We start from the raw sequence: 25659 nt of genomic DNA, 5'->3' as shown, positions 1-25659 counted from the left end.
CTTCCCATTCTGCCACTCAAAATGGGCACTCCTTATCCATTTTAAGGCCCCCTACTTTCCACCCACTGTGAAAATCGATCCGGACCCTCTTCTATTATCCTATTTCTCACACTTGTTTTTGCGACGCACATTTCTTTCAGTATCCTCAACGCTACACTGATGAGAAACCTTCCCATTTCCTCCTCAAAATATCAAAGGAATCGCTTCCATCGAGCAAAAAAGGAAGCTTTTAATTTCTGAAAAGCCACAGTGTTCCAATGCGCGATCGAAGATATATAAAGCTTTTTCAGACTGAGGAGGACTCCCTTCTCTCTAAATTTGTCTTTTTTTATAATGTTATTAACATTTTCAAAACATTACATTCCAGTGAATTTGAACATGAATCATCATCCAGTTCAAAAGTCAACTTGACCCCCCCAACCCCACTGCGATTGCTTCAGATCTCATCCAGACAGTACAATATCAATTTGATTCTTCCCCAGCGATGTACTCTTTCCCTCCTGTCTTTATTCTGAAAATTCATATCCAAAGGGTTTCCCTACCATTCAATATTTGTTTGTTAACTCTCACCATTTAAAAAATATTCTTTTGCTTTAGTGCCCACTGTTTTTCTGTAGATCTGAAGATAGATCTAATATTTTCCAATGGGTTGATAAACACGCTCTCGCTGCGAGTAACAGGAAGTCATATGTGTGAAATGTCTCCTCTCTGTCACCCTGCAAACAAAAGAGCACTAGCATTGGGTTTAGCTCCCTTGGCATCCCCTCTGAATAGTAGGCTGGGCTCTCTTACAGCTACATCTCTCTAAAGGACTCAAGTTCCCTGCAGTTTCTTCAGCATTTAGGGTTTGTGGAGGGAGACATTTTGGGCAGTCGTACAGTAACATATTGACACATATGTAATATTTTTAAACCATGCATTTCATATTGGAATGCTATGGAGGTTTTGAAAGGCATTTGTGCAAATCGTGAACAATAGGGTATCGATATTTCCATCTTCTGATCTCTTTCCCATATATCTGTGAACCCTTCTCCTCCATTTCTTGGCCTTATATATCACCCGGTAAAGAAGAGACCTCTCAGGGTAATCCTAGAGTCCAGAATCCTTTCTAACTGGGTGAAGGTCTGTGAAGCTCCACTTCATCTTAGGTCTGTCAGGACCCCTTCAGCCGCAGGTACATAAATACTGATTTCGTTACGATGTTTAAGTCCTCCAATTTATGGAGTTTTACATTTTCTGTCCCTCCACATCTGCCCAACTCTCTCCATCCCTGCTTCAAACCAGCTCTGAAACTTGTGTGGTTCTGCTATGGCATCTGTAATTGAGGGGCCCACAATTAGGGGAGGGCTACGTGGTTAGGTATTTCTTCATCTACCATTTCTTCATTAAATCCCAGAGACACCCAAGTATGCTATGGTCTCTTATCATTTTGGGTTGTTTATCTACCGGAAACCATAGCCGCTCTTCCACTGTGACAGGAGCCATCATTTCATGCTCTAGATATACCACTTGTTTTCGGATTAATCAAACGTGCCTTGTCAGGAATACCACTGCCTCTTCTTTTTGGGCCTTATCAAGGTCTAATGACCTATTCTAGGTTTTCTGCCATACCATATCAATCTAAATAGCCTGGCCTTAAGATCTGTCATGGTCCCATGGCGACTCTCACAGGCAAAATTTGGAATATAAATCAAATTTGGCAGTAAGTATCTATAAAAACAGAGAAAATAAAGGTCAGGCAGCAAAGGGTTATGCAAGTCTTAATGGTCTAAAGAAATACACGCCCGCAACCCCCGGCACCACATCCTCATCCATACCATCCCAGCCTACCCATGCCAAAAACAAAGTTCTGTCAGTAGTGATGTTTATGACATTCACATTTTGCCATTTGAAACCAATTGTGTAGAACAAGAGAACATAGTAGCCCAATCAAAGGTTGACCAGAGAAAACGTTCAATACTTGCAATGCTGTTACACAAACAAGTGAGCTACGTATGTGCCTTGTTTGGTCACCCAAAGTTCCAGTTGTGCTGAAAGGAAATCACAGACGTGCCCCAAAATGTAATCAGCCCTATATCTATTAAATCCAATAACTAAGCTCAAAATGTGCCACTCTTAGTTGCCATCCAAGGTCACAACAACTGAAAACCAGGGCAGTGACATTAAAACAGCACAAAGGAAGCCACTAATTAAGATGTGGATAAACGCATCATTCACAAGACCTCAAAGACACAGCTGATGGGAAAAAACTAATTTTCCTGTTGTCTAATTTGCATTGGTCTCTTTTTCTGTATGTACAAAAAATACCTTGATAGTAATAGCTCTTTAAGATTCTTTTGATAAAGCAAACAGCAAGTGTTCTTAACATAACAGTAACTGAGCATTGCAGACTTTTGTAAAAAAAGAAAAAACAACATTTCCCTGAAGAAAAATAATATCTTTACCCAGTCTGGAAGGGCAGACCATGTTGGAACACGCTGGCAGAGGTCTCTGAGAATTCGAATAACTATAACACAGGATTGCAGCCCATTTGCACAAGCCTGTACAGAGAAAAAAAGCAAGAACATTATCACTGTGTAAATGTAACAGCTATAAAAATCTTTCAGCACAAAGAAGAACAAGTTACTTTCCCGTGGTAACGTTCTTTCAACTAGATGTTCCTCCCACATATTCCTCATCTTTGATATCCAAGTATGAGTGCAGCTTGCACTTGAACATTTTTTCATAGGGTTGAGCGTCGAGTCATGGCCTTCAACTGCCTAGGTAGCATCCCACGACATGACGTCAAAACTGGAATATCGAGCAAGTGCAGTGACCGTTACCTCAGTTCTAGTTTTTTCCCCCTTTAATTTGCATGTCATGCCATAAGAGGAGACATTCTTGATGTTGCGAGAAAGGAAGGTGTAAGACACGAAAATTCTAGGCAAGTAAGAGGGGGAAGGATGGGAGGGCGATGAGGAGTATGTGGGAGGAACATCCAGTCAAAAGAAAGTTACCACACGTAAGTAACTTGTTCTTCTAATGGACTTTGTCCTCCCACATAGTCCACATTTTTGATACATAGCAGTTTGTGTGAGATAAAGAGTCTATACAGTAACATTTACTGAAAATGTGAAGGGATGACCAGGTTGCAGCTCTGCAGATGTCTTGCACTTGCTCCCCTCTTTCTAGAGCTGAGGAAGCAGCCACCCCTCTAGTGGAATGCGGCCTCAGACCTTCTGGTTAATCTTTTTCTGCTAAAGAGTAGCATTCTGTTATAAACATGACAATCCATCTGGAAGTTGTTTGTTTTGTTTCCCCTAAACCTAATCTTTGTCCAACGTACTGTGAGAAACCTGACGGTATTCTCCTACCTACTCCCCCGGGATTTTCCATTCAGGTGGCCAGGGAAAGTCCATCACTTTTGGATCCCGACCTTGGGGGTGGACAAGCGAGGGAGGATCACCTGAGTGGAGGGTAGTAGGGTGTCAGGAGGAGAATGGCCAACGGTGAGACATGGTATTCCCGCTTCCCCCATTGTACATCAAAACACACTCCCTCAGCATTTATGGGGTATTTTCAATCTTATCTCATCCCCACCCACCATTTCCAACAAGTACTGGGACGAGGAAGTTACGATTGGGAGTCATAAAGATTAACCATAGGAATAATGCAGGGATGCAGGGAAAGGCCTACTACATTTCGCCACTAGGCTGTCCCACTAATAGAGTCAGGCAACGTCAGGCACTTTACTTTGATCATTCACACCTGACTCCACTTGACTCTCGGTATAAAATGTGTGGTTCTGCCCAAGAAGTTCAGCGAGCTGGGGTTGCTGGTTGGAACATTGCTGTGTGTCAGAAAGGGTGCAGCGTGGCGAGAGAGCTGTGCTTCCAAGGACCAGAGGAAGGTTAATTTCAGGTTGCTGGCCGTGTCCAAGCCAGTGCTAGTTCCCGTGGGACGTGTGCCGGTCCCAGAGGAGTCTGAGGGGCAGGTGGTGAGACCCTGAACTCAACCCACACAACCCAATGAGCCGCTCGCCAGCGCTGCGCTCCTTGGGTGAGTTTCACAGAAAGAGAGAAAAACTCAGTAGCGTGCGGGTAGCTGGAGCAGCCGTAGAAGCAGTAAATATGCATACGGCATGCTAAGCTGAAAGCTGACAGAATGCGAGAAGGAAAGGAAAGAGGGTTCAAGCGACCCGAAAGTGAAGAGAGGGTGCAAATGACCTAAAAGCAAAGAGAGGGCACGAATGACCCAAAAGACAAAGAGAGAAATGAAAGCAACAAAAAGCAAAGAGAGGGTATGGGAGACCCGAAAGACTAAAAGAGTGGAATTAAAGCGAGAGAAAGCAAAGAGAGGGTTGGAGTGACCCAAAAACAGGAAAGAAAAGTGCAAGATGAAGAGAGAGGATGGTGCAAGGGTACACAACCAAGTGAAAAAAGTGTGCCTGAGGCACAATAAAGCCAAGAGAAGTGTGCAAGAGGAACAGAAGAGTAAGAATAAGGTGCAGGTGTGCACAGAGAAAGGAAAGAAAGGTGAAAGTGAGACCAGAACCGAGTGGAAAGGCCACCGGAGGAAAATGTGCCACAAGGAAGATATAAAGTGTAAGGAGAGGGGTCAGAGTGGAGGAGCAAAAGCCCAGCGTTTTTTCGAAAGTCTCTGACACTGCTCCATGGAAAGAAATGTGTGTTAAAAATTAAAGTTACACACTGTAGTGACTAGAGTACTCAAAACACATAGTCCTCTTTCCTCCATCCTTGTGGGACGTCCCTTAAAATGAGGACAGTACCGGAACCTTTGGCAGCGTAAAATTGAACTTCCCATTTAAATTTAGTATAGCGCGTTGGGGCGCGGCCTCGGGAACGCCCGCCGGCACCCGCCCTCCGTCGCCTCACCTCAGTCAGTCCCCTTTCAACACATCTGACGCTTAGATACCTAGCTACTCTTAGAACATATTAGCCCTTAGCATACTAGTGGGAGAAGGCGGGTGGGACATATGGAGGAAAGGGGACTATGGACTAGGAGTACTGTAGTCACTACGGTGATTAACTTTAATAACTCATACGTCCCCTTCCCTATCCTCCATCCTTGTAGGCGATTCCTCCGAACAAGAACATAGGGTGGAGCTGTGATAACATGCCTCATTTCTAGGATGAAGCAAAAAGGTTCTTCAGAACCGCCTGACCCAACTCTGCACCGCGGCTGGAGCTGGTGTCCAGTGAGTAGTGCTTACAGAAAGCCGACCGGGTTGCCCAAGTAGCCACCCTGCTGATGACATCCCAAGAAGCATGTCTCTGAAAAGCAACGACCGTGGCCTTAGCTCTAACCGCATGGGCATGAATACCTACAGGAACCGGTTTGCCCATGGCCTTGTACACCTCCGAAATGGCCTGAACCATCCAACGGGCGATGGATGCCAGAGAGCTGGGGGAGGAGCCCCAAAAAGTCACAAACAATTCCTCGTTCTTCGTGAAGGATTTTGTCATAGAGCTATAGAACCTGAGGACCCTCTTGAGGTCCAAAGAATGCAGTGCCCCCTGTAAGGAGGGCATGGTTTTAAACAGTGAAGACAGACACAAGTGATCACAGTTCAAGGGTCTTTATTGAACTTCAATGGGTTGGTTGAACAGCTATCTAACCCAAATCTAAGGATGGGAGCAAGCTACGACCATCAAATAATAGTAATGCAGTCCTAGTCGAGTCTCTGTCAAAATAAAAAGGGTGAGGGACAATAATGTATGCAACAAAGAAAAGTGTAAAAGAAATAATATGTCAGCATGGTTGAGCAGTTGGCTTCCCTTCGCCACGTTTTCAGCACGGGGCAAGGCAGCACGTTTGAGCTTCGCACACTCTGGCTTCTCGGTCACGAGGATACAGTTCAAAGCATAGACATCAGGGCCTTCTGCCAAACCCTCTTTCCCAATAACAGTCTCTTACTGCAGAGGGCCTGTCGTAACAAACTAATCTCAAAGTTCCATTCCCATTAGGATTTTCACATGTACAAATTCTAGCTTCTAATGTTCAACAGGTCCTACCTCGCAGGGGCTCGGATCCTCTTTTCACCAAAATCGAACACTTTCGAATGTGCGATGGTTTTGCTTAGACAGTTGCAGGACCAATTAGATTCACTACACACAATGGGCCTCATTACGACCCTGACGGAAGACCATGGTGCTATTAGCACTATGGTCCATGCCAGTAAATTACTGACTCCGCCATGGAGAAAGGGGGAATTACCACCCCATTACAAGGTTGGCGGGCGGTAATTCCCCCTTCCTCCATGGCCCTTCCCCATTCCCATTTTTGCCCCATAGGGCTCAATGGGAATGGGGAAGGCGCTAAGTACGGTGCCGCAAATTGCGGCACCGTAATTAGCACCAAGGTCCCTTTGCGGGTCCCTACTTTAACGGGTGGTCTACACCAGCCGTTAACGTCGGGTCCCGCAAAGGGGCCTCGTAATTAGGTGCTAATAGGTTAACGGCGCCGTTTACCCATTAGCGCATGGGTCGTAATGAGGCCCAATGTTCTTACAATCTTCTACTTTCGTTTCTCTTGTCTGCATACCTTACAGAGACCTTCGATTGAGCACATTCACAGTGCCGGTCCACTCTGTTAACGGCATCACATCTTTCCTTCACGAGTTCAAACATTCATCAGCAGTTTGGCTTTACATGCATCTTTCATCACACGCGTTTGACAATGTTTGTTCCAGCGCTCGTTATACAATGTTGCCACTTGCGACCTTAAGCTTCAACACAGACCAGTCTTGCATCGGTCTCACCAACTTACCGGCTGTGTTGATCTCTCTGATGCTTTTTTGTTCTTGGAGCCAAGGACGATACCACAGCGGCTGATGCTGTTCCTCCCCGCCTTGGACAGTTACACGGGAGGGCCTTCGGTATCTCTGACTCACAATGCAGGATTCTTCAGTCTTGTTTCCTGGCCTTATGCTTTCTGCCTTTAAGGTTTCGTGAAAGTAACCGTTTCTTGCCAAAAAGGTCAATGGTATTTCCCTCTTTGCGAACCCTTCTTGTGTTCCTGTCTTTCTCCCCTCGTTCAGCTACCAACACGAAACTGCTGTTCCTTTGTGCACTTTGCCTCGCTGAAAGTAGGCTCTCGTTCTCCGGATTTTATCTTTGTGGGGAAGTTTAATGGAAGTCAGGTGTGAGTGATTGTCAGTAATTGCCTGACTTCGCCTGACCAAAGTAGGGGGGACATGTCAGGTACATTGCTCGGGTGCGAGTATGTTTTTCCCCAGAGTGGGCTGTCCATGTGGAGAAGGGAAAGGGGGGAAAGGTTCCCATCTATCCTACCTGGTAGGATGGCGTAAAGGTTTTGAGGGGGGAGGGATACCGCGTCTCGCCATCCGGGGCCCCACTCCCACAAGACCCCTCACCCAGGTTATCCTCCCGCACTGGTCCACCCTCAGGGTCTGGATCCAAAGGCGATGGCCGTGCCCTGGCCACCTGAGAGGATATCTGCGGGGACTAGCAGTTGAGACACCTTCTGGTTTCTCAACTCTCTGACTGACTGCGGGTGCAGGAAGCTTGAGTCAGATAAAATAGAGGGATCACCTTGGGCAAGAAGCTTGGATGAGTGTGCAAGATGATCTTGTTGTTGTGAAATCTGGTGAAGGTCTTGCACGAAGTCAAGGACTGCAGCTCACTAACCCTGCATGCAGAGGGGAGAGCCACCAGTAAAACCGTCTTCAGTGTCGCTAAGCAGATGTCCACAGAGGCCATCAGCTCGAAAGTTTTGCGCTGAAAAGCTGCAAGAACCACCTTAAGGTTGTAACCGTGTGTGGCCTATGCACTGGTGGAAAAAGCCTAGACAACCCCCTTAAAATGGGGCTTAACCACCGGGTTGGCCACAGAAAACACATGCTCAGGGGAATTTTTGTAAGCCTGAGTAGCTGCCATATAGGTGCATCAAATATCCACCTGAACTCCGGAACGAGCCAGGTGTGCTGAAAAAGCCAGCATGTTATCCGGAGAACAGGTGACAGGGCCCAGACCCTTGTCACAAGCCCAATGGCAGAACCTAGTCCATTTACTCTTATACTGGGACAGAATCGAGGGCCTCCTGGCCTGCGGAATGAAGTCCCAGTTGACATCTTAAAATCAAGCATGCTGAAGCCTCCGCTGGCCAGGAACCAGGCTGCCAGTGCGAGCTTGGCCACGTCTGTATGTTCCACCGCCCCTTCCTTGCTGGAGATCGGAAGGTGGACTGGACATGGGAAACAACTGAAACAGAGCCGAAAACCAGGGTCTTGATGGCCACTGGGGGGCAATCAGGACTGCAACCCACCGAAGCCCAAAACTTGTGGAGGGTCCGTTGGAGCAGAGGGGTGGGCGGGAACACAACACCTGCATCCGTGCCAAAAGATCAGGAAGGCATCTCCCAGAGACCCCCAACCCTGTCCTGCCCATGAAGCAAACTGGAGGCACTAGTAATTTAAAGGGGGTGTGAACAAATCCAGGTCTGCAAACCCCCAACGCTGGAACAGGGCAACAAGGAGTCATTGTGCAACTCCCACTCGTTGGTGTTGAACCCCAAGCGGCTCAGCTGGTCCCCTTCGGCATGCTGTCCCCCGGAAGGTGGATTGCCGACTGCTGAAATCCAAACTCCCTCCGTCCGTGCCCGTTTCCAGATCAACACCGCCTCCATGCAGAGCGGGTGGGGGTGCCACCCTGCTTGCTTGCTCAGGTAAAACATTGTGGAAGAATTGCCCGTTCCTACCAGAACAGACCTGTCCCCGATGAGGGGCAAAAACACCTTGAGGGTCTGGCCCACTGCCCTGAGCTTGAGCAGATTGATATGCAGGAGGACCATGCGCCATGAATCGCATAGCCCCCCCAGACTAGCACCTCAGCATGAAAGAGAGGAGTCCATCGTCACCACCAGAGTAGGCTCCGGGTGTCAAAGGGGGCTCCCAATGAAACATGCCCATCCATCATCCACCACCGCAGATCGGGCAGCAGGAGCAGTGGTACTGGGAACCCGTCCATCTGAGGCTTCGTCTCCTGATCCCAATTGGCTGCCAGGTGGATCTGGAGGCGCCTCATCTTGAGGTGAGCCTGCTGTACAGTGAGCATGCAGGATATCAGAACCAGAATATGCTGAACCACCATGTTGAGGTGGTCGAGTTAGCCAGAAAATGCCCCACCACCTTGCGGATGGACAGGAGCCTCTCGGCGTAGGGAAGACCTGCTGAACCGTAGTGTCCCAACGCACACCTAGGAAGACCAGAGTCTGAGATGGGCGCAACTGTGACTTCCTCTGTTTGAGGGAGAACTCCAGCCGATGAAGGATATCTGCCAGTCTCTGGCAGGAGTGCAACACCCTCTCGGGTGACCCCCACCCTCACCAGCCAGTCTTCCAAGTAAGAGTACAGATGGTGGCCCTCCAAGCATAGAAGGCCCGCCACTGCGTTTATCAATTTCGTGAAGACACAAGGGGCCGAGTTCAGACCAAAGGGCAGCACCCTGTACTGGAAGTGGTACAACATAATTGTGAACCGCAGAAACTTCTGATCCGCTTGGTAGATGAGTACGTGCAGGTACGCATCCCTGAGGTCCAGGGAACACATAAAGTCCCCTGCACACAGAGACTCAGCGATGTGCGAATGAGTAATCACCTTGAAGCGTTCCAGTGGGGCAGAGAGATTCAGAAATGACAGGTCCAGGACAACCCTCAGGCCAGCCTAGGGCGCTGCAATTCTGGATGCTATTTGCTCCAAATACGCCCCGTTAAAACCTAAAAATAATAGACCTTCAAAATCCTGGTTTAGGCCAGACCTTATTCCTTAGACCTTAGGAAGAAGGCCTGCCAAACTGATAAAAAGTGGACAGCACTTAAATCTTTTGAAAATATGGAGACCGCAAAAGCGGCACTTAAAAACTATAAACAAGCTCTCTTTAGGGCTAAAAGGGATTTCTTCCATATTTAAATTATTAATGCTGGTAATCAACCAAGATAATTGTTTGCAGTGGTCACCAGATTCTGCAAACCAGGCTGTATTGCATCATCAGTTGAGCCTTCGCTAACACAGGCGAACAGGTTCAATATATTTTTTAAAGAAAAAATTGAAATGATACGAGTATTAGGGCAAAGACAGAGGAGATTGAGATAGCCCATAGCCAGACAACCAAGTTAAGGCTGAGTGACAGAGGAGTATGTTCAGGCTCTGATAGTGAAGCTTAAACCGCCCAACGACTCTCTGATTACGCTGCATGCATGCTCGGCTAGAAATATGGCAAAATACATTGCTCCCTTTGTGACTACATTTGTCGACAAGTCACTGACCAAGGGTATGGTACCCAGAGAAGTAAAAAGGTCAATTATTACACCCCTGTTAAAAAAAATATATATATATAGATCCATCTGATTTATAAAACTATCGCCCGGTTGCAGACTTATATTGGCCAGGTAAAATTTTACAGAAAGTGGTGACCTCGCAATTGCAAACATTCATTGAGAAGGAGGCAATACTGTATGGTTTGCAATTGGGATTTCGGCCCAAATATGGGACGGAGAAGGCCCTGTTGGCAGTGTATGATGAGCTGTTAGAGGCTGCGGACAGAGGTGGACTCACTCTTTTTGAAATGTTGGATCTGTCTGCATCCTTTGACACAGTCAAGCAGAGTATTATAATGGAGCACTTATCACTGCCCGGGAATGTCTCCGACCAGGCTCTGAAATGGTTTGCCTCTTTTCTTGATGATAGACATCAAAAGGTGAAATCTAGTGGTTATATATCAGACCCTATTACGAAGAGTGGTGAAGTGCCACAGGGGTCCCCACTCTCCCCTTTGCTATTTAATCTACATATGCTGTGTTGAATATCCTGAAAAGTCATGGCGTAAACTATCATTCTTAAGCCAATGATTTAAGCCGATGATACTCAGATTTACATTAAGATTGATAATATCGAGGGGGCTTTTGTTAAAGTGAAGTGTCTGGAAGATTTTAATGGTTGGATAGCAAGAAACCAACTCCAGCTGAATGCAGCAAAAACAGAGTATATCCTGTTTGGACCGGAGAAGCAGGTTGGGGAGAAACTTCAATTCTCCACCAAGATCAAGAACCTAGGATGCATGTGGTAAGAGAATCTAGGTAGTGAGACGCAGGAAGGGGCAAAGGTCCAATACGTCTGCTACACATTACGGATGCTACAGCAAGTTCTTCTATACATTCCTAAACAAGACCATGCAGTAATGATTGGAGCTATGAAAAATACCCATCTAGACTATTATAATAGTATTTTGATTGGTATTCCAGCCAAACAAATGCATAGACTCCAGAATGCCCAAAATTCAGCAGTTAGACTGATTGGTAGTTCGAAAAAATCTGATCATGTCTCGCCCTTACGGCGGTCGCTCCACTGGGATAATGGGCAAGGACCGTATCAAATTTAAGATTGCCTGTATGATCTTCAAATGCCCAAAAGGACTGGCCCGGAGTAGCTAAGCAACAAAATCCTACCCTATAATCCAGTAAGGAATCTCAGGTCAAGTAATCAATTACTGCTAAGTAACCCCTGGTCGACATTTGTTACCAGAGGGGATAGGAGATTTGCAGTCTTTGGACCTAAAATATGGAACAGTATTCCACAAAAGATTAGGGAATGCCAGACAATTGTTCAGTTTAGGAAAGAGCAGAAAACTTTTTGTTCCAGTAATCCTCTAACTGTTTCGACAACACAAAGGGGCACACTACCAAAATAATCATGAGTGATTCTGTATCTTCATTCGATTTCAATAATTCCAACTGCGCCCCTACACGGTTAAGTCTGTCGTGGGCACGTTATAAACACAGAAAAATCAAAATCAAGCCAGAAAAAACACAGGGTTTGACCTCGGTCCAGCTGTGGGATTGAGGGAAGGATTTCTGACACGGCTTTGTCAGGATGGCCAAGGACTTTGAGTGGAAGTTTTCTTCTTTGCCAACTCCTCATCAGTTGACTAATGAAAAAGGTCCACACCCTCGAAGGGCAGATCTAGTATCCGCTCCTGCGCGTCAGATGAAAACTAAGTGACGTGCATCCACGCCATCCTTCTCATCTCGACACAAAGGGACAGCACTCGGCTGGCTGTGTCGATGTCTAAGACCGAAGACTCCATAAGGTCTTGTGCAACGACCCGGGCATCTGCCAGACCAGACTTGAAGGAGGCTTGCTTGTCTGAGGGGAGTTCGGGCAGAAATTCCGAGTTCCCACCACAGCTTCTGGTTAGCCACAGACAAGAGGGCATCTTCGTTTGCTTGCTGCAGATGGAGTCCTGAGATGGAATAACATCACTTTCTTAAAGACTCAAGGAGAGACAACTGGAGGTGGCTCCCGTAGAGGAAGACAACAAAGATAATGGTTTAGAATATAGGGAGGCCACAACTGTAGAATGCAGCTGCGGGAGGGAGGCCAGGAGTAGTGACATGAACCTGCTGTCCAACTTCTTATTCATCTGGGCTTTGGCCCTGGGCTTCTCCCAGATTTTATGCGCCACCTGCAGGACATCCTTCTGGAGGGGGATGCCAGACTGGATCATGGTGCGCTTACCCAAGACCTCTGCTAGCACTCCCGACTTCTGGGGGGCTTCCTCAGGCAGAGGGACCACCAAGAACTCCACCAGGCCCTGCAGGCGGTCATGAAAGGCCTTAACAGATGCTGAGGGCTCATCATCGTGGGTGTCATTGTCCTCATCGTCGTTATCGCCCCCCCACCTTTTTTTTTTTTTTTAACAGACTGAGGGGAGTCTGGGCCCTGGGACACAGGTGTCGGCTGTGTCCCCCCCTAAGACAGGAGCCAAAGCCAGGTCCAACAGCTGTTGTGGGGGAGGCGTTGGGGATACAGGAGGAGGTGGAGGGGTCTGAACGATCGGTAGGGCCTGCACCGGGGAGGGACTGGCACTGGAACCGGCAACGTTGGTGGCATACCTAGAGAAGGAGGTCGGGAAGGCAACGCCTGCGGGATGACCTTCACAATATCCCTCAGGAGCCCCTTCATCTGAGGTGAACGCATGAGGAAAAGGACGCGCTCGAAAAAGCGGTCCTTGCTAGCCACCGGGTCCCTAGGGGCCCAGCCCACCAAGGTGCTGGGCCTCCGGTCCTGGTCAAAGCGCAGAGGCGCCTGTGCTGTGTAGATAACAAGGGGGGTCCTGGGAGACTCTCTGCCTGACATGAGTCCTGGTTACAAGAACCTTACCCAGAGTCTTTAGCTCACTATCTTTCACAGAGAAGAAATATCCCAAACATATCAGTCTTTGTCCTGCCCTTGGGCAGTCCAGCACCGAAATGCTAGGCAATTCCACTCTGAACAAGAGTACCAACAGCAACCCCAGACACGTGTTTCGGTCTGGTTGAACCTCATCAGTAGGGTGTAGCTGTGCCTCTCTAAGAATAGTGAGCAAGGGGTCCACGTCTGGATTCCCCTAGTAACTTAGGGTGAGACCCAAAGTTACTTGAAATATGCAGATAGCAAGGGGGGTCCCGGGAGACTCTCTGCCAGACATGAGTCCTGGTTACAAGAGCCTTACCCAGAGTCTTTAGCTCACTATCTTTCACAGAGAAGAAATATCCCAAACATATCAGTCTTTGTCCTGCCCTTGGGCAGTCCAGCACCGAAATGCTAGGCAATTCTACTCTGAACAAGAGTACCAACAGCAACCCCAGACACGTGTTTCATTGGGTAAGGCTCTTGTAACCAGGACTCATGTCTGGCAGAGAGTCTCATACGACCCACTCCAGCTTCCAGAGTGAAGGGGACTGGGATCATCCGGCAGGGTCAATTTGACGGGCGAGAGTACAGGCAGGCCCTGTGTCAGATCCAAGATGGCCACAGGCCTGGCAAACTCCGCCAAGTGCCTTTCTGCCATTTTGAAACCTTGCACCACGGTCTGGCATGGTAGGATACACCTTGTGCCTTGCACCAGAAGCAGAAGTGTCAATCTTCAGAGATTACTCTAGTAGGAGCTGAGCCCTCAGCAGGCTTGCTGTTAGTTGTAACGTACTCGTGACTTCGGAGCAAGCTCCGGTAGGCAGGACGCCCTCGGCCCCTGAGCTAGTAGTCGTGCTGCATTGTGCAGAGGACAGACTCTTGGAGGTGGCACTCGATGATTACTTACCCCTTGGGGCTGAAGAGGAGGACAAACTTGATCGCCCTTCCGAGGACAGCCTGGTAGGGCCTTTGAGCCCCTCGGCTTAGGAGCCGGTAGCCTTAGAGGCTTCTGGCCTGCCAGAATCTGAATTCGGGGAACCCCTATCCATGGTAACCCAGGTGAAGGAGTTAGCGCTGAGGAGCAGTGCTGAACAGAGGGCCTACCTTCTTTTGCTGAGAGGTCCTGGAGATAAAGTGGGGCAGATGAGAAGTGTGGAAGATCTGGCTTCACTGCGACAATCAAGTCTTTAATGCCCTTTGACTTAGAGTGCTGGTTGGACCCCAAACAGTCAAGATGGAGTTCTTGGGCCGGAGACCAGGAACGAGCGGTCGCATGAGGCACATCTCATGTAGCCTCCTCCAGCCGACAGGCGCCGAGGGAGGTGAGGCACCAAAGGGAAGTTTAAATAAGATTGAAAAAGCAGAACGGGGAGCAAGCAGGGAGCTAAAGAAGTCTCCTAGCTGGCTGCCAGGTCCAACACTGTCCATGCCGAAAAAGAGACTGAGGTGAGCGGCTAGCTGCAGGCATTCCCATGACGAGGCCTCACCCCCGCCCGCTATACTAAATTTAAAGGGGAAGCTCTATTTTACGCTGCCAAAGTTTCCAGTACCGTCCCCATGTTGGGGGACTCCCCACAAGGATGGGGGAAAGGGGATGGGATGTAATGCTTACCTCTGGTGCCCTGCAGTAGTGCCTGGTCCAGACTGTTCCGAAGCGTTGCTCCCCTTTGCTATGGTGGATACACAAGCCACTCCTTCCCCCACTGGTTCGTGAAGAACTAAAGCCACAGTGAGCAGTGAGGTTGGGAGGAGCCCGGTAGAACTCGGAGCCTCTGGTAGGATGTGCAAGGGGGTCTGGATGAAGACCTAGGGGTAAGTAAGTGCAGGTATTCAATATGTGTCTCCCAGCGTTCTCCCCACCTCCCTCTTATGTCTCCCTTAGGTATGTTGGCTGGCACACAGGCAGTTGTGCTCACTGTGTTTAGATGAAGAAGGTGGGCTGGAGATGTCAGGTAAGCATTCGACTCCAGTTGCTTCGCTGTGAGTAGTGGTCCAGGCAAGCTGTGATGCACTGGATGCAGCAGGTGTGGAGGTAAGTCTTTTTATAGCGCTGCTTTGTCTTCCTGGGGTTTTAGCAGCTTGTGGCGCAGTGCGCGGCTTGTTTCATATTGTTAGTTCTCGTCTGGAGATGCAGTGTGCTTTAACAAGTGTCTTTCTCTTTTCCTTTCCACAGATGCAGATCATGCGAAATGCTGTTCCGGATTGGCCGCAGTGCGAAGAATGAGTGAAGCGGCTGATCGCTTGTTCAGGTACGTTTGTTCTAAATGGGAAATTCGGGTGGGAGTTGTCAGTAAACTTCAGATTCTTACTGTAGTTTTCTCTGTTTCAGGAGCTGCAGGGCTCGGACGATGAAGTCTTCCAGTAAGTATGGCTGCAGGTGAGTTTGGGCGTGCACTGATAAGCTACAGTATCCGTGCATTTGAAAACAGGAGCATTAAGCATTACACTGCTCTGGCAGGTGAAACGCTTAGCACAGGGTGTGGCCTGGGCGTGGTTTTATAGCCTCGGCCCGCGCCCTCTTAACACTAGATCACCAGGGATGTCAGATCATTGGCCATCTTGAGTTCCACAACAGGTTCTGTCTTGGCGGCCATGTTGGAGTGGGTCAAAGCAGGTCTTAATAAACGCCTGTGCCAGCCAGTCACCCTGCATGTCCAGCCTCTTCATACACTGAGATAGGAGGGTGTGCCTTGTGTCCTAATGCATGTGCTTTGTGTTCTCACTGGGATCGTGACACGGGACGTATGAAGGAAACCCTGAGAGGCCCGCAAGAGACATTTTTGAACTTTGCAGGAGAGGCCTAGACTTTGGGAACCCCGAGAGGCCTGACAAGAAATGTCTATTTTTTTGGAACTGGAAGGATTGAAGCTTGGGGAAGGGACTCCCTAGGGAACCAGAGACATTGGGACCTTTAATGACTTGCCGCAAGTGCCATGCATGGAAGATTCAGAGGGCAACCCTTTTGAGTTAAACTAGTTTTGAAAGTGGCAGAACTACACCTGATGGTAAGGCTACCCTAAAACCAGTCTTGGTTTAATTTCTTTTTGAGACACCATTTTTCTTTAAGGAGACCCGTGATCACATTTTATCTAAGAGTGAGGGCAAGCATAGGTTTAGACACAGACGGACTTTGTTTTGGACTTACAGACATCGACGGTTCTTAGAAACATCAGTTGAGGGAACAACCCCTTTAGAGTTAGTGCCAGTTAGGTATTACACCAACCCAACAAAGTTTCTAAATAAAAGTTTTCAAACTGTTACTTTTGAGTTTTTGTCTCTCTTGATACCAGGTCTGTCTCACAGTATCCAATGAAAAGCTGGTCATCCATGTGAACATTTGCTGTCCGGGAGATAATAAATTAGTACCCTTTTAGGGATCAGACAATGGAGTCTCACCTCCTCTTTTGATGGGTGCGCAGGAGGATAAAAGGTTGGTAATATTACACATTGTGAAAGGTGGAACTCCGACACAACTTTCGGAAGAAAGGAAGATCGACTTTATCCTTGTAAAACGACATGAAAGGAGGCTTTGAAGACAAGGCTTGTAGCTCACTTACCATGCGGACAGACGTGATAGCTACTAAAAAGCCTGTCTTTATTGTAAGCATCCTCAATGGACACGAATGCAAGGGCTTCAAAAGAGCTCCCATAAGACATTTCAATAATAAATTCAAGTCCCATGTTGGTCCAATAAAGGGAGTAGGTAGGAACAAATGTGTTAGACCCTTAAGAAATGGTATTACAATCGGCACCTTAAAGTATGATCCCTCATCGGGAGAACTCTTAAAAAAAGATAGTGCCGTCAAGTAGCCCTTCCCCGTGGCCACCTGTAACCCAGAATGGCTCAAGTGGAGAAAGAGATAAAACATTTTCCCTGCACCAGCTGCAAAACTGCTATAGCCTGCGGCATAGGGATTTAGTTGCTGGTCTTCCAGCTGAAAGCAACACCTCCATCACGTCTTCTGGAAGGTCCCAATCCTTGCATCTCACCCTTTTAGACACCAGGCGTGAAGATTTAGAGTCCTGATTTCTGGGTGAATTATGCGACCTCCCACTTGCGAGAGCAGATCCTCTCTTTGGGGAAGACAAATCGGAGGGCAGATGGCCATCTAAAGAAGGTCTGTGTTCCACATTCTCCTGGCCCAATCTGGAACAATCAGGTTCATAGGTTTCCCCAACTTCCTCAACCTCCTGATTACTTGAGGAATAATGGGGACTGGAGGAAATGCGCACAGGAGTGGAAATTCCCAGTCCACCACAAACGTGTCCCCTAGAGCTCCTCTTTGGGGATCCCTGGAGAAGATGAGCTCACACTTCCGGTTGACACTGGTCGCAAACAGATCCATCTGAGGAGTTCCCCAAAGGGCTGATCTCTAGGTCTTCCTGAGCTAGTTGCCACTCGTGGGAGATCGTGCTCTGCCTGCTCAGAGCGTCTGCCGACGTGTTTTCTTCTCTGGCTAGACGAAATGCCAGAAGAGACATTCCTCAGTGCCCAAAACCAGAGCTCCACTGCCTCTCTGCATAGGGGCAGCGACCCTACGCTCCCTCTCTTGTTGAGGTAATGCATTGCCACTGTGTTGTCCATCATTATGAGGCCACCTTTCCCCCGTATTGAGGGCAGGAAGGCCATCAGCGCTTGTCCGATTACCCTCAGCTCCAAAAGGTTGATATGGAGTATAGACTCCGACTTAGACCAGTGTCTGTTTACTGAAAGATCTTTCATGTGCGCGCCCCATCCTATGAGGGGGACGTCCGGCACAACTGTCATCTCCGGCCATGGTTGCCAAAAAGGTTCTTCTCTCATCACATTCTATTGGCAGCCCACCACAGGAGATCCTAGGAGATCTTTGCCAGCACCTGAACTAGGTCAGTCATTCTGACCGAGAATAGAGTCCGCTGGTATCTGAGAGCTCACCGAAGAGATCTCATTTTTAGACGGGCTTCTGGCACCAGAGAAATGCAGGATGCCATGAGGCCGAGCAACCATAGGAAGTCAAAGGTCGGGAGATGTTGGGAACTTTGACATTTTTGCACCATCTGCAAGAGATGTTGAGCCCTCAACTCAGATGGCAAAGCTTTTCCCGAGACCGAATCCAGGACTGTGCCAATAAATTGAAGCTTTTCAGAAGTAGTCAAGTGGGACTTCTTAAAGTTCAGCGAGAAGCCCAGCTCGTGGAGGAAGTGGCATGTTCGACTGAAGTGACTCCGAGACTACTCCGGAGAACAAGCCCTGATCAACCAGTCCAGGTAGGAGTAGATGTGAATCCCCTGTTTCCTTAGACTAGCTGCCACCACTGCCATAAGCTTGGTGAAGACCCTCAGGGTTTTAGTGAGCCTGAATAGCAGGATCTGAAACTGATGAGAACCACCAACCTCAGGTACTTTCTGTACTTCTGATGTATGGGCACATGAAAGTAAGTATCCGAAGGTCCAATGACACCAACCAACCCCAGTCGAAGGGGCTGAAGGATCAGCGCAAGAGTTACCATCTTGAACTTGTCCTTCCTGAGTAACTTGTTCAAGCAACTCAAGTCCAAGATGGGTCGCACTCCTCTGTCCGTCTTGGGTATTAGAAAGTAGGGAGAATACCACCCCTGGTTTCTCTCTGCTGCAGGTACAAACTCTATTGCACCTTTCTCCAACAACATGAGAATCACCTGTTGAAGGAGTGGATCTGGAACCAAGGTAGATCTGGGTTTGTGGGGCAATCTGGGGGTTTCTTGAGAAATGGAAGGCAGTAAACATTGGCTACCGTTTGTAGCACCCATGCATCAGAAGTTATGCTTTGCCAACTCCGGGGACGCTGCCACAGTCTGGCTCCTACCACAGACTTGTGGGTGAGGGAGTAATTTTGCCGTTCCACTTGCAGCTGAGGGTACGTCAGTATGTGTTGCACTGGGAGTTCTACCGCCCTTGTCTCTGGCTCTATAAGGATCCCTCCTTTGAGCCCTTTGTGAGAACTGTCCTCTTCCTCTAGAGATGGAAGAATAGAAATGAAAAGGATGTCCTCTCCACCCCTTGTCCTGAGAGTTTCTGTGGTTGTCTGATTGCCGCCCTGAAAGATTTAGCTGCTGCCCTTGAAGCCTGCAGCTTTATCCAAGCTGTTGTCAGCCTTTTTCACCAAAAAGAAAAGTAATATCAAAGGATATGTCTAGCAAACGTGCTTGGACATCTGATGAAAATCCTGACTTTCTTAGCCATGACATGCTGCTTAGCACAGTACTGGCAGCCATAGATCTACTTACTGAATCCACAGTATCCAGATTAAATTGCAAGGATTTTCTCATGGCATCCTTTCTGTCTTGGCTTAGGTTTAAAAACCCATCCCTTTCTTCTCCCTACGGTGTATGGTCTGCTGCAAGGGCATCTACACCCCAAAGAGTGTGTTTGCGTGTGCCAGGCTTCCTGCACTAAACATTCTCTTTCCCAAAGAGTCAACCTTCCTAACGCCCTTGTCGGCAGGAGTTGAAAGATAAGCCGAGGAGTTAGAGGATACTGTTGCGGTCTGAACCACCAGGCTCTCTGGTGTTGGATGCCGGCTGAGCAAAGGAGGTCTACTGAAGCTGTTCTGTACTTTTTGTCAACAGTTTATTAACAAGGGGTATGGTATCCGGCATCAGCCAATTTTCCATTACCTCCAGCCTTAAAGCAGCATGAAAAGGTAACACAGCTTCCTTTACTGGACCACTAGCTAAAATATCAGTAGGGTCATCTGTTTCCACAATTGCAGTGGGTTTTGACCATCATAATATTCAGAAACCTTACTTATTACTGAGCTATAGGAAGCATCACAATATAGAGCCAACTCTGGGTTCTCAAAGTCAGTTTCAGATGTCTCCCAACTGCTGGTCTCTTTTAGTGTTTCTACCAGATTGGTTTTGTATCTTCGATTCTGGAGATATAAGCTCTTCTGGGACATTGGGTGTTCCAAACTCATACCCAAATGGTGCTTGGTCTTCCACCTCATCTTACTCAAAGATGGAACCCATGGACCTGAAGAAATCTGGTTAAGGTAGGAGTTTGTCAGACTTGGTCGAGTCAACTACAAGTTTTAAAGTCTTCGAAGGCACAGAATACCCTGATGGTGTCGAAGGCATCAAGGGTCTCGACGACTTGCAGAAGCGGTCAGCGAATGAGTCGACGGCTTTGAATGCTTCGATGGTTTCAAATTGATTACGTGCCTCAATGGTATTTTTTTTTAGGGAAAGCCACTATCGGGAGAGGAGGCAGAAGTCAATGAGGACCTGTAACGTTGCTTCTTACTTATTTGTGAGAAGACGACGATGAGCGTTGTGATCTTCAGCGTCTCTGATGTTTAGGACGCTTTTTCTCGGGGGACACACCCCTCGAATTGGAGGACAATTTTCTTTTGGACGGGGTAATGGAAGGGATTTGGGAGAGGGCTTACCTGCTGCAAGCTTCCCCTTCCTTTACCGGAAGGCCTTAACTGACATGGATTGACACGAGCCACAGTCCACCTTGTGGCCTATCACCAAATGCCACAAACAGACACGGTGCAGGTCTGTGATGGACATGTTTGCTCCACAGACAGCACACCGCTTAAAGCCAGTCTTTGGTATCGAGGACATGTCAAATGGATATCGAATCAACTTGATTTGTAGTGAAAATGCAATCGAAATTTCACTTAGGTGATAGCTCCGAAGAACGCTGCATGCAGAAAAAACAGAACTGAGGTAATGGTCATCGAGCATGCTTCATGTACCAGCGTCAACATCACGGCTAGAGACGCTACGGAGGCCTTCGAAGGCCATCACTAGACGCTGCACGATGCTCAAACCTATAAAAAAAAAATCCAAAGCAAGCTGCAAGCAGACTTCGATATATCAAAGATGAGGAATACATGGGAGGACACAATCCATTGGAAAAAGGGATTCTCGATTCACCTATCTGTGGGTGGATAGGGAGGTATGAAAAGGTAAGGATTGTTAGATGATTAGGAACAAGTTACTTACCTGTAACTGTTGTTCTCCAGCATGGGTCTGGCATGGATTCACATGCTCATGAATATTCCCCGTCGTCAGGCTGGGAATCCTCGGTAAAGAAAAAACCAGTATCAGTTTCGTTTCTGATCTGTCTTTCGTAGTAATAACCAATCACTGGTCTCTGCGTCATACTGACCACAGCCAATGACTGCCCTCTACCTAAGCACCGCCTCTGGCAGCCATCTTCAGATTTGGAAGCACGTGAAGTGGCAGTATGACCAAGTGAAGAGCCGCAGAGGGGTAGGCGGGAGGGTTCGCATGTGAATCCATGCCAGACCCATGCTGGAGAACAACAGTTACAGGTAAGTAACTTGTTCCTTCTCCAGCATGGGGTCTGGCATGGATTCACATGCTCATGAATAAAGAATACATAGCAGTACACACATGCACAACCACGGGAGGTGGCAAAGGCTCAACATTAAGCATCACATCAACTCAACATTAAGCATCTTACCTCCTCACCAGGCTCACCTCAGGCGAACAGGTTGCGCAGCACTGCTTGGCCGACCCTGGACTCCTCCCTGGAATCCCGGTCGACGCAGTAGAATTTCGTGAAGGTGTGCGTCGACCTCCACGTAGCAGCCCTGCATATGTCCAGCAGGGGCACACCAGATAGGAACGCCGTGGTAGCTGCGATCGCTCTGGTGGAATGGGCTCTCGGACGGCCAGGCAGCGGTCGGTTTGCCAACCGGTGACAGTACATGATACAGCCGGAGAGCCATCTGGAGATGGAAGCCTTCGAGAGAGCCTTCCCCTGATTGACAGGTCCAAAGTTCACAAAGAGTTGTGACGTCTTCCGAAAACCTTTCGTGCGGTCCACGTAGAACTTCAGCGCTCTAGCTACATCCAGCGAGTGCAAAGTCCTCTCAGCCGGCGACGAAGGCGACGGGAAGAACACAGGTAACACCAAGGGTTCGTTGAGATGAAAGTCCGACGGTACCTTGGGCATGAAGGAGGGGTGCGTCCTGAGCACTACCCTCGTGTCGTGGAAAGTCAAGTACGGTGCCTTGCAGGAAAGGGCCTGGATCTCTCCCACTCGTCGTGCGGAGGTGATGGCCACGAGAAAAGCTGTTTTCCACGATAGAAACTTCAACGGGGCCGAGTGCAGAGGCTCGAACGGAGGTCCCATGAGTTTGGTCAGTACCACGTTGAGCTCCCACGCCGGGGCCGGAGCCTTCACCGGCGGGAACGATCTGAACAGTCCCTTCATGAACTCTTTCACCAGACGATGAGACCACAAGGACGTCCTGCCCGTGGTTCTGGTGTATCGGGAGATCGCAGCAAGATGAATCTTGATGGACGCGTGTGCCAGACCAGCTTTGGCCAGCGTCAGCAGGTACGGCAGCACTTGGGGAGCCGTAATCCGTAGAGGGTTAATCTTCTGTGCGTGGCACCAGACAGAGAACCTCTTCCATTTGTGTCCGTAGCATTTAAGAGTCGAGGACGCCCTGGCCTTTGCAAGAACCTCTCTGCAGTCGGCCGGTATGTCGTATCCTCCAAACTCTAGCGCTGCAGGAGCCAGGCCTGCAAGTTCAGCGACTTCGGGTCGTGGTGGAGGATGGCGCCTCCTTCCCTGGAGAGTAGATCCGCGTCCGCCGGCAGCTTGATTGGCGGGGACGCCGACAAGTCCAGAAGGTCCGGGAACCATATCTGCCTCGGCCACGCAGGTGCGACGAGGATCATCCTGCACCGTGACCTCTTGAGCTGGTTGACGAGCCGGATTAGCAGAGGCAAGGGAGGGAACGCGTAGAGGAACAGGCCCTCCCAGGGGAACGAGAAAGCATCGCCCATGCTCCTCGTCTGGGGAAACCTGCTGGCGAACCTCCGGCACTTGGTGTTCGTCGCCGTCGCGAACAGGTCGATCTGGGGTGTGCCCCACCGTCGGAAGAGGCGATCCACCAGATCCTGCCGTAGTTCCCACTCGTGGCACGAGCGCAGCTCCCTGCTGAGTGAGTCGGCGATGGTGTTTTTTATCCCTGCCAGATGAAACGGCACCAGAAGAATCCCTTGGGCGACGGCCCAATGCCACAGGTCCTGCGCCTCCTTGGACAGCGCTGGGGACCTGGTTCCGCCCTGTTTCCTGATGTAAAACATGGTGGTGGTGTTGTCGGTGAAGATCCTCACCACCTTGCCCTTGAGGGACGGAAGGAAGGACCTGAGGGCCCAAAACACTGCACGGAGCTCCAGGACGTTGATATGCAGGGACTTCTCCGTCGGGAGCCAGAGTCCCCTTGCGTGCAGATTTTCGGTGTGCGCTCCCCACCCTTCTAGGGAGGCATCCGTGGTCACAGTCACCTGGTGGGCTGGGGTCTGGAAGTCCATGCCCGCCGTCAGATGCGCGCGGGTGCCCCACCACCGTATCGCTCGTCGGAAACTCTCGTCGAGCTTGATCCTTTCCTCGAAGCTGCCCGTCGTCTGGATCCAGCGCGCATCCAGGAACTCTTGCAACGGGCGCATCCGGAGCCTGCACATGGGAATGAGGTAGATGCAGGAAGACATCATCCCGAGGAGGGACTTGATGGACCTCACCTTGGCCGCGTCGGCCACCAACATCCGTTGCACCTTGCCCAAGATGGTCCTGGTCCTCTCCTCCGACGGGGAGGCCAGAAGGGACACTGTGTCGAGCCTCGCTCCCAGAAACAGTGCGACTTGCGCGGGCACCAGGTGGGATTTGGCGTAGTTCACGGAGAATCCCAGGTCCGTGAGGAGTTGGACGGTCCTTGCCGTGTGGACCACGGCGAGCTCCCTCGTCTTGGCGCGGATGAGCCAGTCGTCCAGGCGCGAGGCACTTGGTGAAAACCCTGGGTGCCGACCGCAGTCCGAAGGGAAGGGCTTTGAACTGGTAATGACGCCCTTGGACCACGAATCTGAGGAATTTTCGGTGCCCCTTTAGGATGGGAATGTGGAAGTAGGCATCCTCCAAATCCAACGACGATAGGAAGTCTCCTTCCTCCAGCTGACCCAGGACGTGCTGGAGGGTGACCATCCGGAACTTCTGCGCCTTGATGAACTTGTTCAGGCGTCGCAGGTCCAGGATGGGGCGCCATCCTCCCGTCTTCTTCTTCACGAGGAAGTAACGCGAGTAGACTCCGGAGCCCCGAAGCCTCTTTGGGACGAGTTCGATGGCGCCCTTCCTGAGCATCGCCTTTACCTCCAGGAGAAGTTGAGGGACGTGAAGTTCTTTCCTGGCCACGGGGGGGACGCGCGGGCACCTTCTTTGAAACTCGAGCGCGTGGCCCCGGGCCAGGGCGTCCAGCACCCAACGGTCGGTGGAGATGGACTCCCACACGCTGACGAAGCCCGCCAGCCGGCCTCCCACCGGGGTGCTTCGGTGGGGGCCCGACCCCACGGCCGGTTCAATCCTGCTTGGACGCGGCCTTGCCGCCTTGGCCCCCTTGGCGACGACGGCGGGGGCCGCCAGACTTGCCTCGTCCTCTGTAGGCCTCTTGCGACGACGAGCGGGCCGCTTGACGGTAGGAAGCGAAACCGCCGCCGGAACGTTTGGAGGCGCCCTTGCCTCCGCCGCTCCGAAAGGGCGTCCGCCGTTGCTGCAGCCCGGGCCGTCTCCGTATCCGCCTTGATGGCCTGAAGGGAATCGTCCACTGTCTTCCCAAACAGGTTGTTCCCGTCGAAGGGCATGTCCAGGACCCTGTTCTGGACGTCCTGCCGAAAGTCCGTAGCCTTGAGCCATCCGCGCCGTCGAAGGCAAACGCCGTTGCCCATCTGGCGGAACCCAGTGTCGGCGATGTCCGTCGCCACGGTGATGGCGTGGTCCGAGGCCACCTCACCTTCCTGCAGGATCTCAAGGGCCTCCGCCCTCTTGTCGTCCGGCAGAAAATCCAGCAGGGGAGCTATCTTGTACCAGAGTTCCCTGTCGTAGCGGGCCACGATAGCCAAGGCGTTGGCCGCTTTAATCGTCGTCGCCGCCGACGAGATGACTCTGCGTCCCATGGCATCCAATTTCTTTCCCTCGCCGTCCGGCGGGGAAGTCGACGTGGAGGCCGCACCCCCCCCCCGCTTTCTTCCTGGCTGCCGCGGAGACGACGGAGTCCGGGGTAGGCTGCGCCCGGAGGCATAGGGGGGCCGAGTCCGGGACCCGGTACTTTTTCTCGTACCGGTCTCTTTTCGCTGGCGTCGTGGAAGGGTTCTTGAGGAGGGAAAGGCCCTCATCCCAAATGTCGTCCAACAGAGGCACTGCGAGGACCGTCTTCCTCTTGGTCTCGCGCCGTTGGTAAAGGAAGCCTTCCTTTTTCTTCTCCTCAGGGCAGAGTTGGAAAAGCTCGGATGCCCTGGCGATCATTGAGTGGAACGATCCAATCTCGTCGGGCGGAGAAGCCCTGGGGGGAGGCGACGACGGAAAATCCTCGTCGTATGCCTCGTCGTCCGTACCCGTCGCTGCCGTGTCAGTCCCCGTATCATCCCCTCGGGTGGACGGGGAGGAGGGCTGGATGGGGCGCGATGGTTGAA

At 50.0% G+C, this 25659-nt stretch overlaps 1 protein-coding gene across 4 annotated transcripts in view; it reads right to left on the bottom strand.

The window, feature by feature from the left end:
- The window catches only part of ZFR2 (zinc finger RNA binding protein 2), a 2121586-nt gene that overhangs the window by 457091 nt on the left and 1638836 nt on the right, over positions 1-25659 (bottom strand). For all 4 annotated transcript variants that reach the window (XM_069649412.1, XM_069649413.1, XM_069649415.1 and 1 more), the window contains one exon: positions 2445-2540. In XM_069649412.1, coding sequence (XP_069505513.1) covers positions 2445-2540 — 96 coding nt within the window. The remainder of the gene's footprint in view (positions 1-2444; positions 2541-25659) is intronic.

Source organism: Ambystoma mexicanum, chromosome 1p (assembly GCF_040938575.1).
Source record: "Ambystoma mexicanum isolate Mex_15411 chromosome 1p, UKY_AmexF1_1, whole genome shotgun sequence".
Lineage (NCBI taxonomy): Eukaryota > Metazoa > Chordata > Amphibia > Caudata > Ambystomatidae > Ambystoma > Ambystoma mexicanum.
The sequence above is the reverse complement of the archived record's forward strand: the minus strand, read 5'-3'. Positions and strand labels throughout refer to the sequence as shown.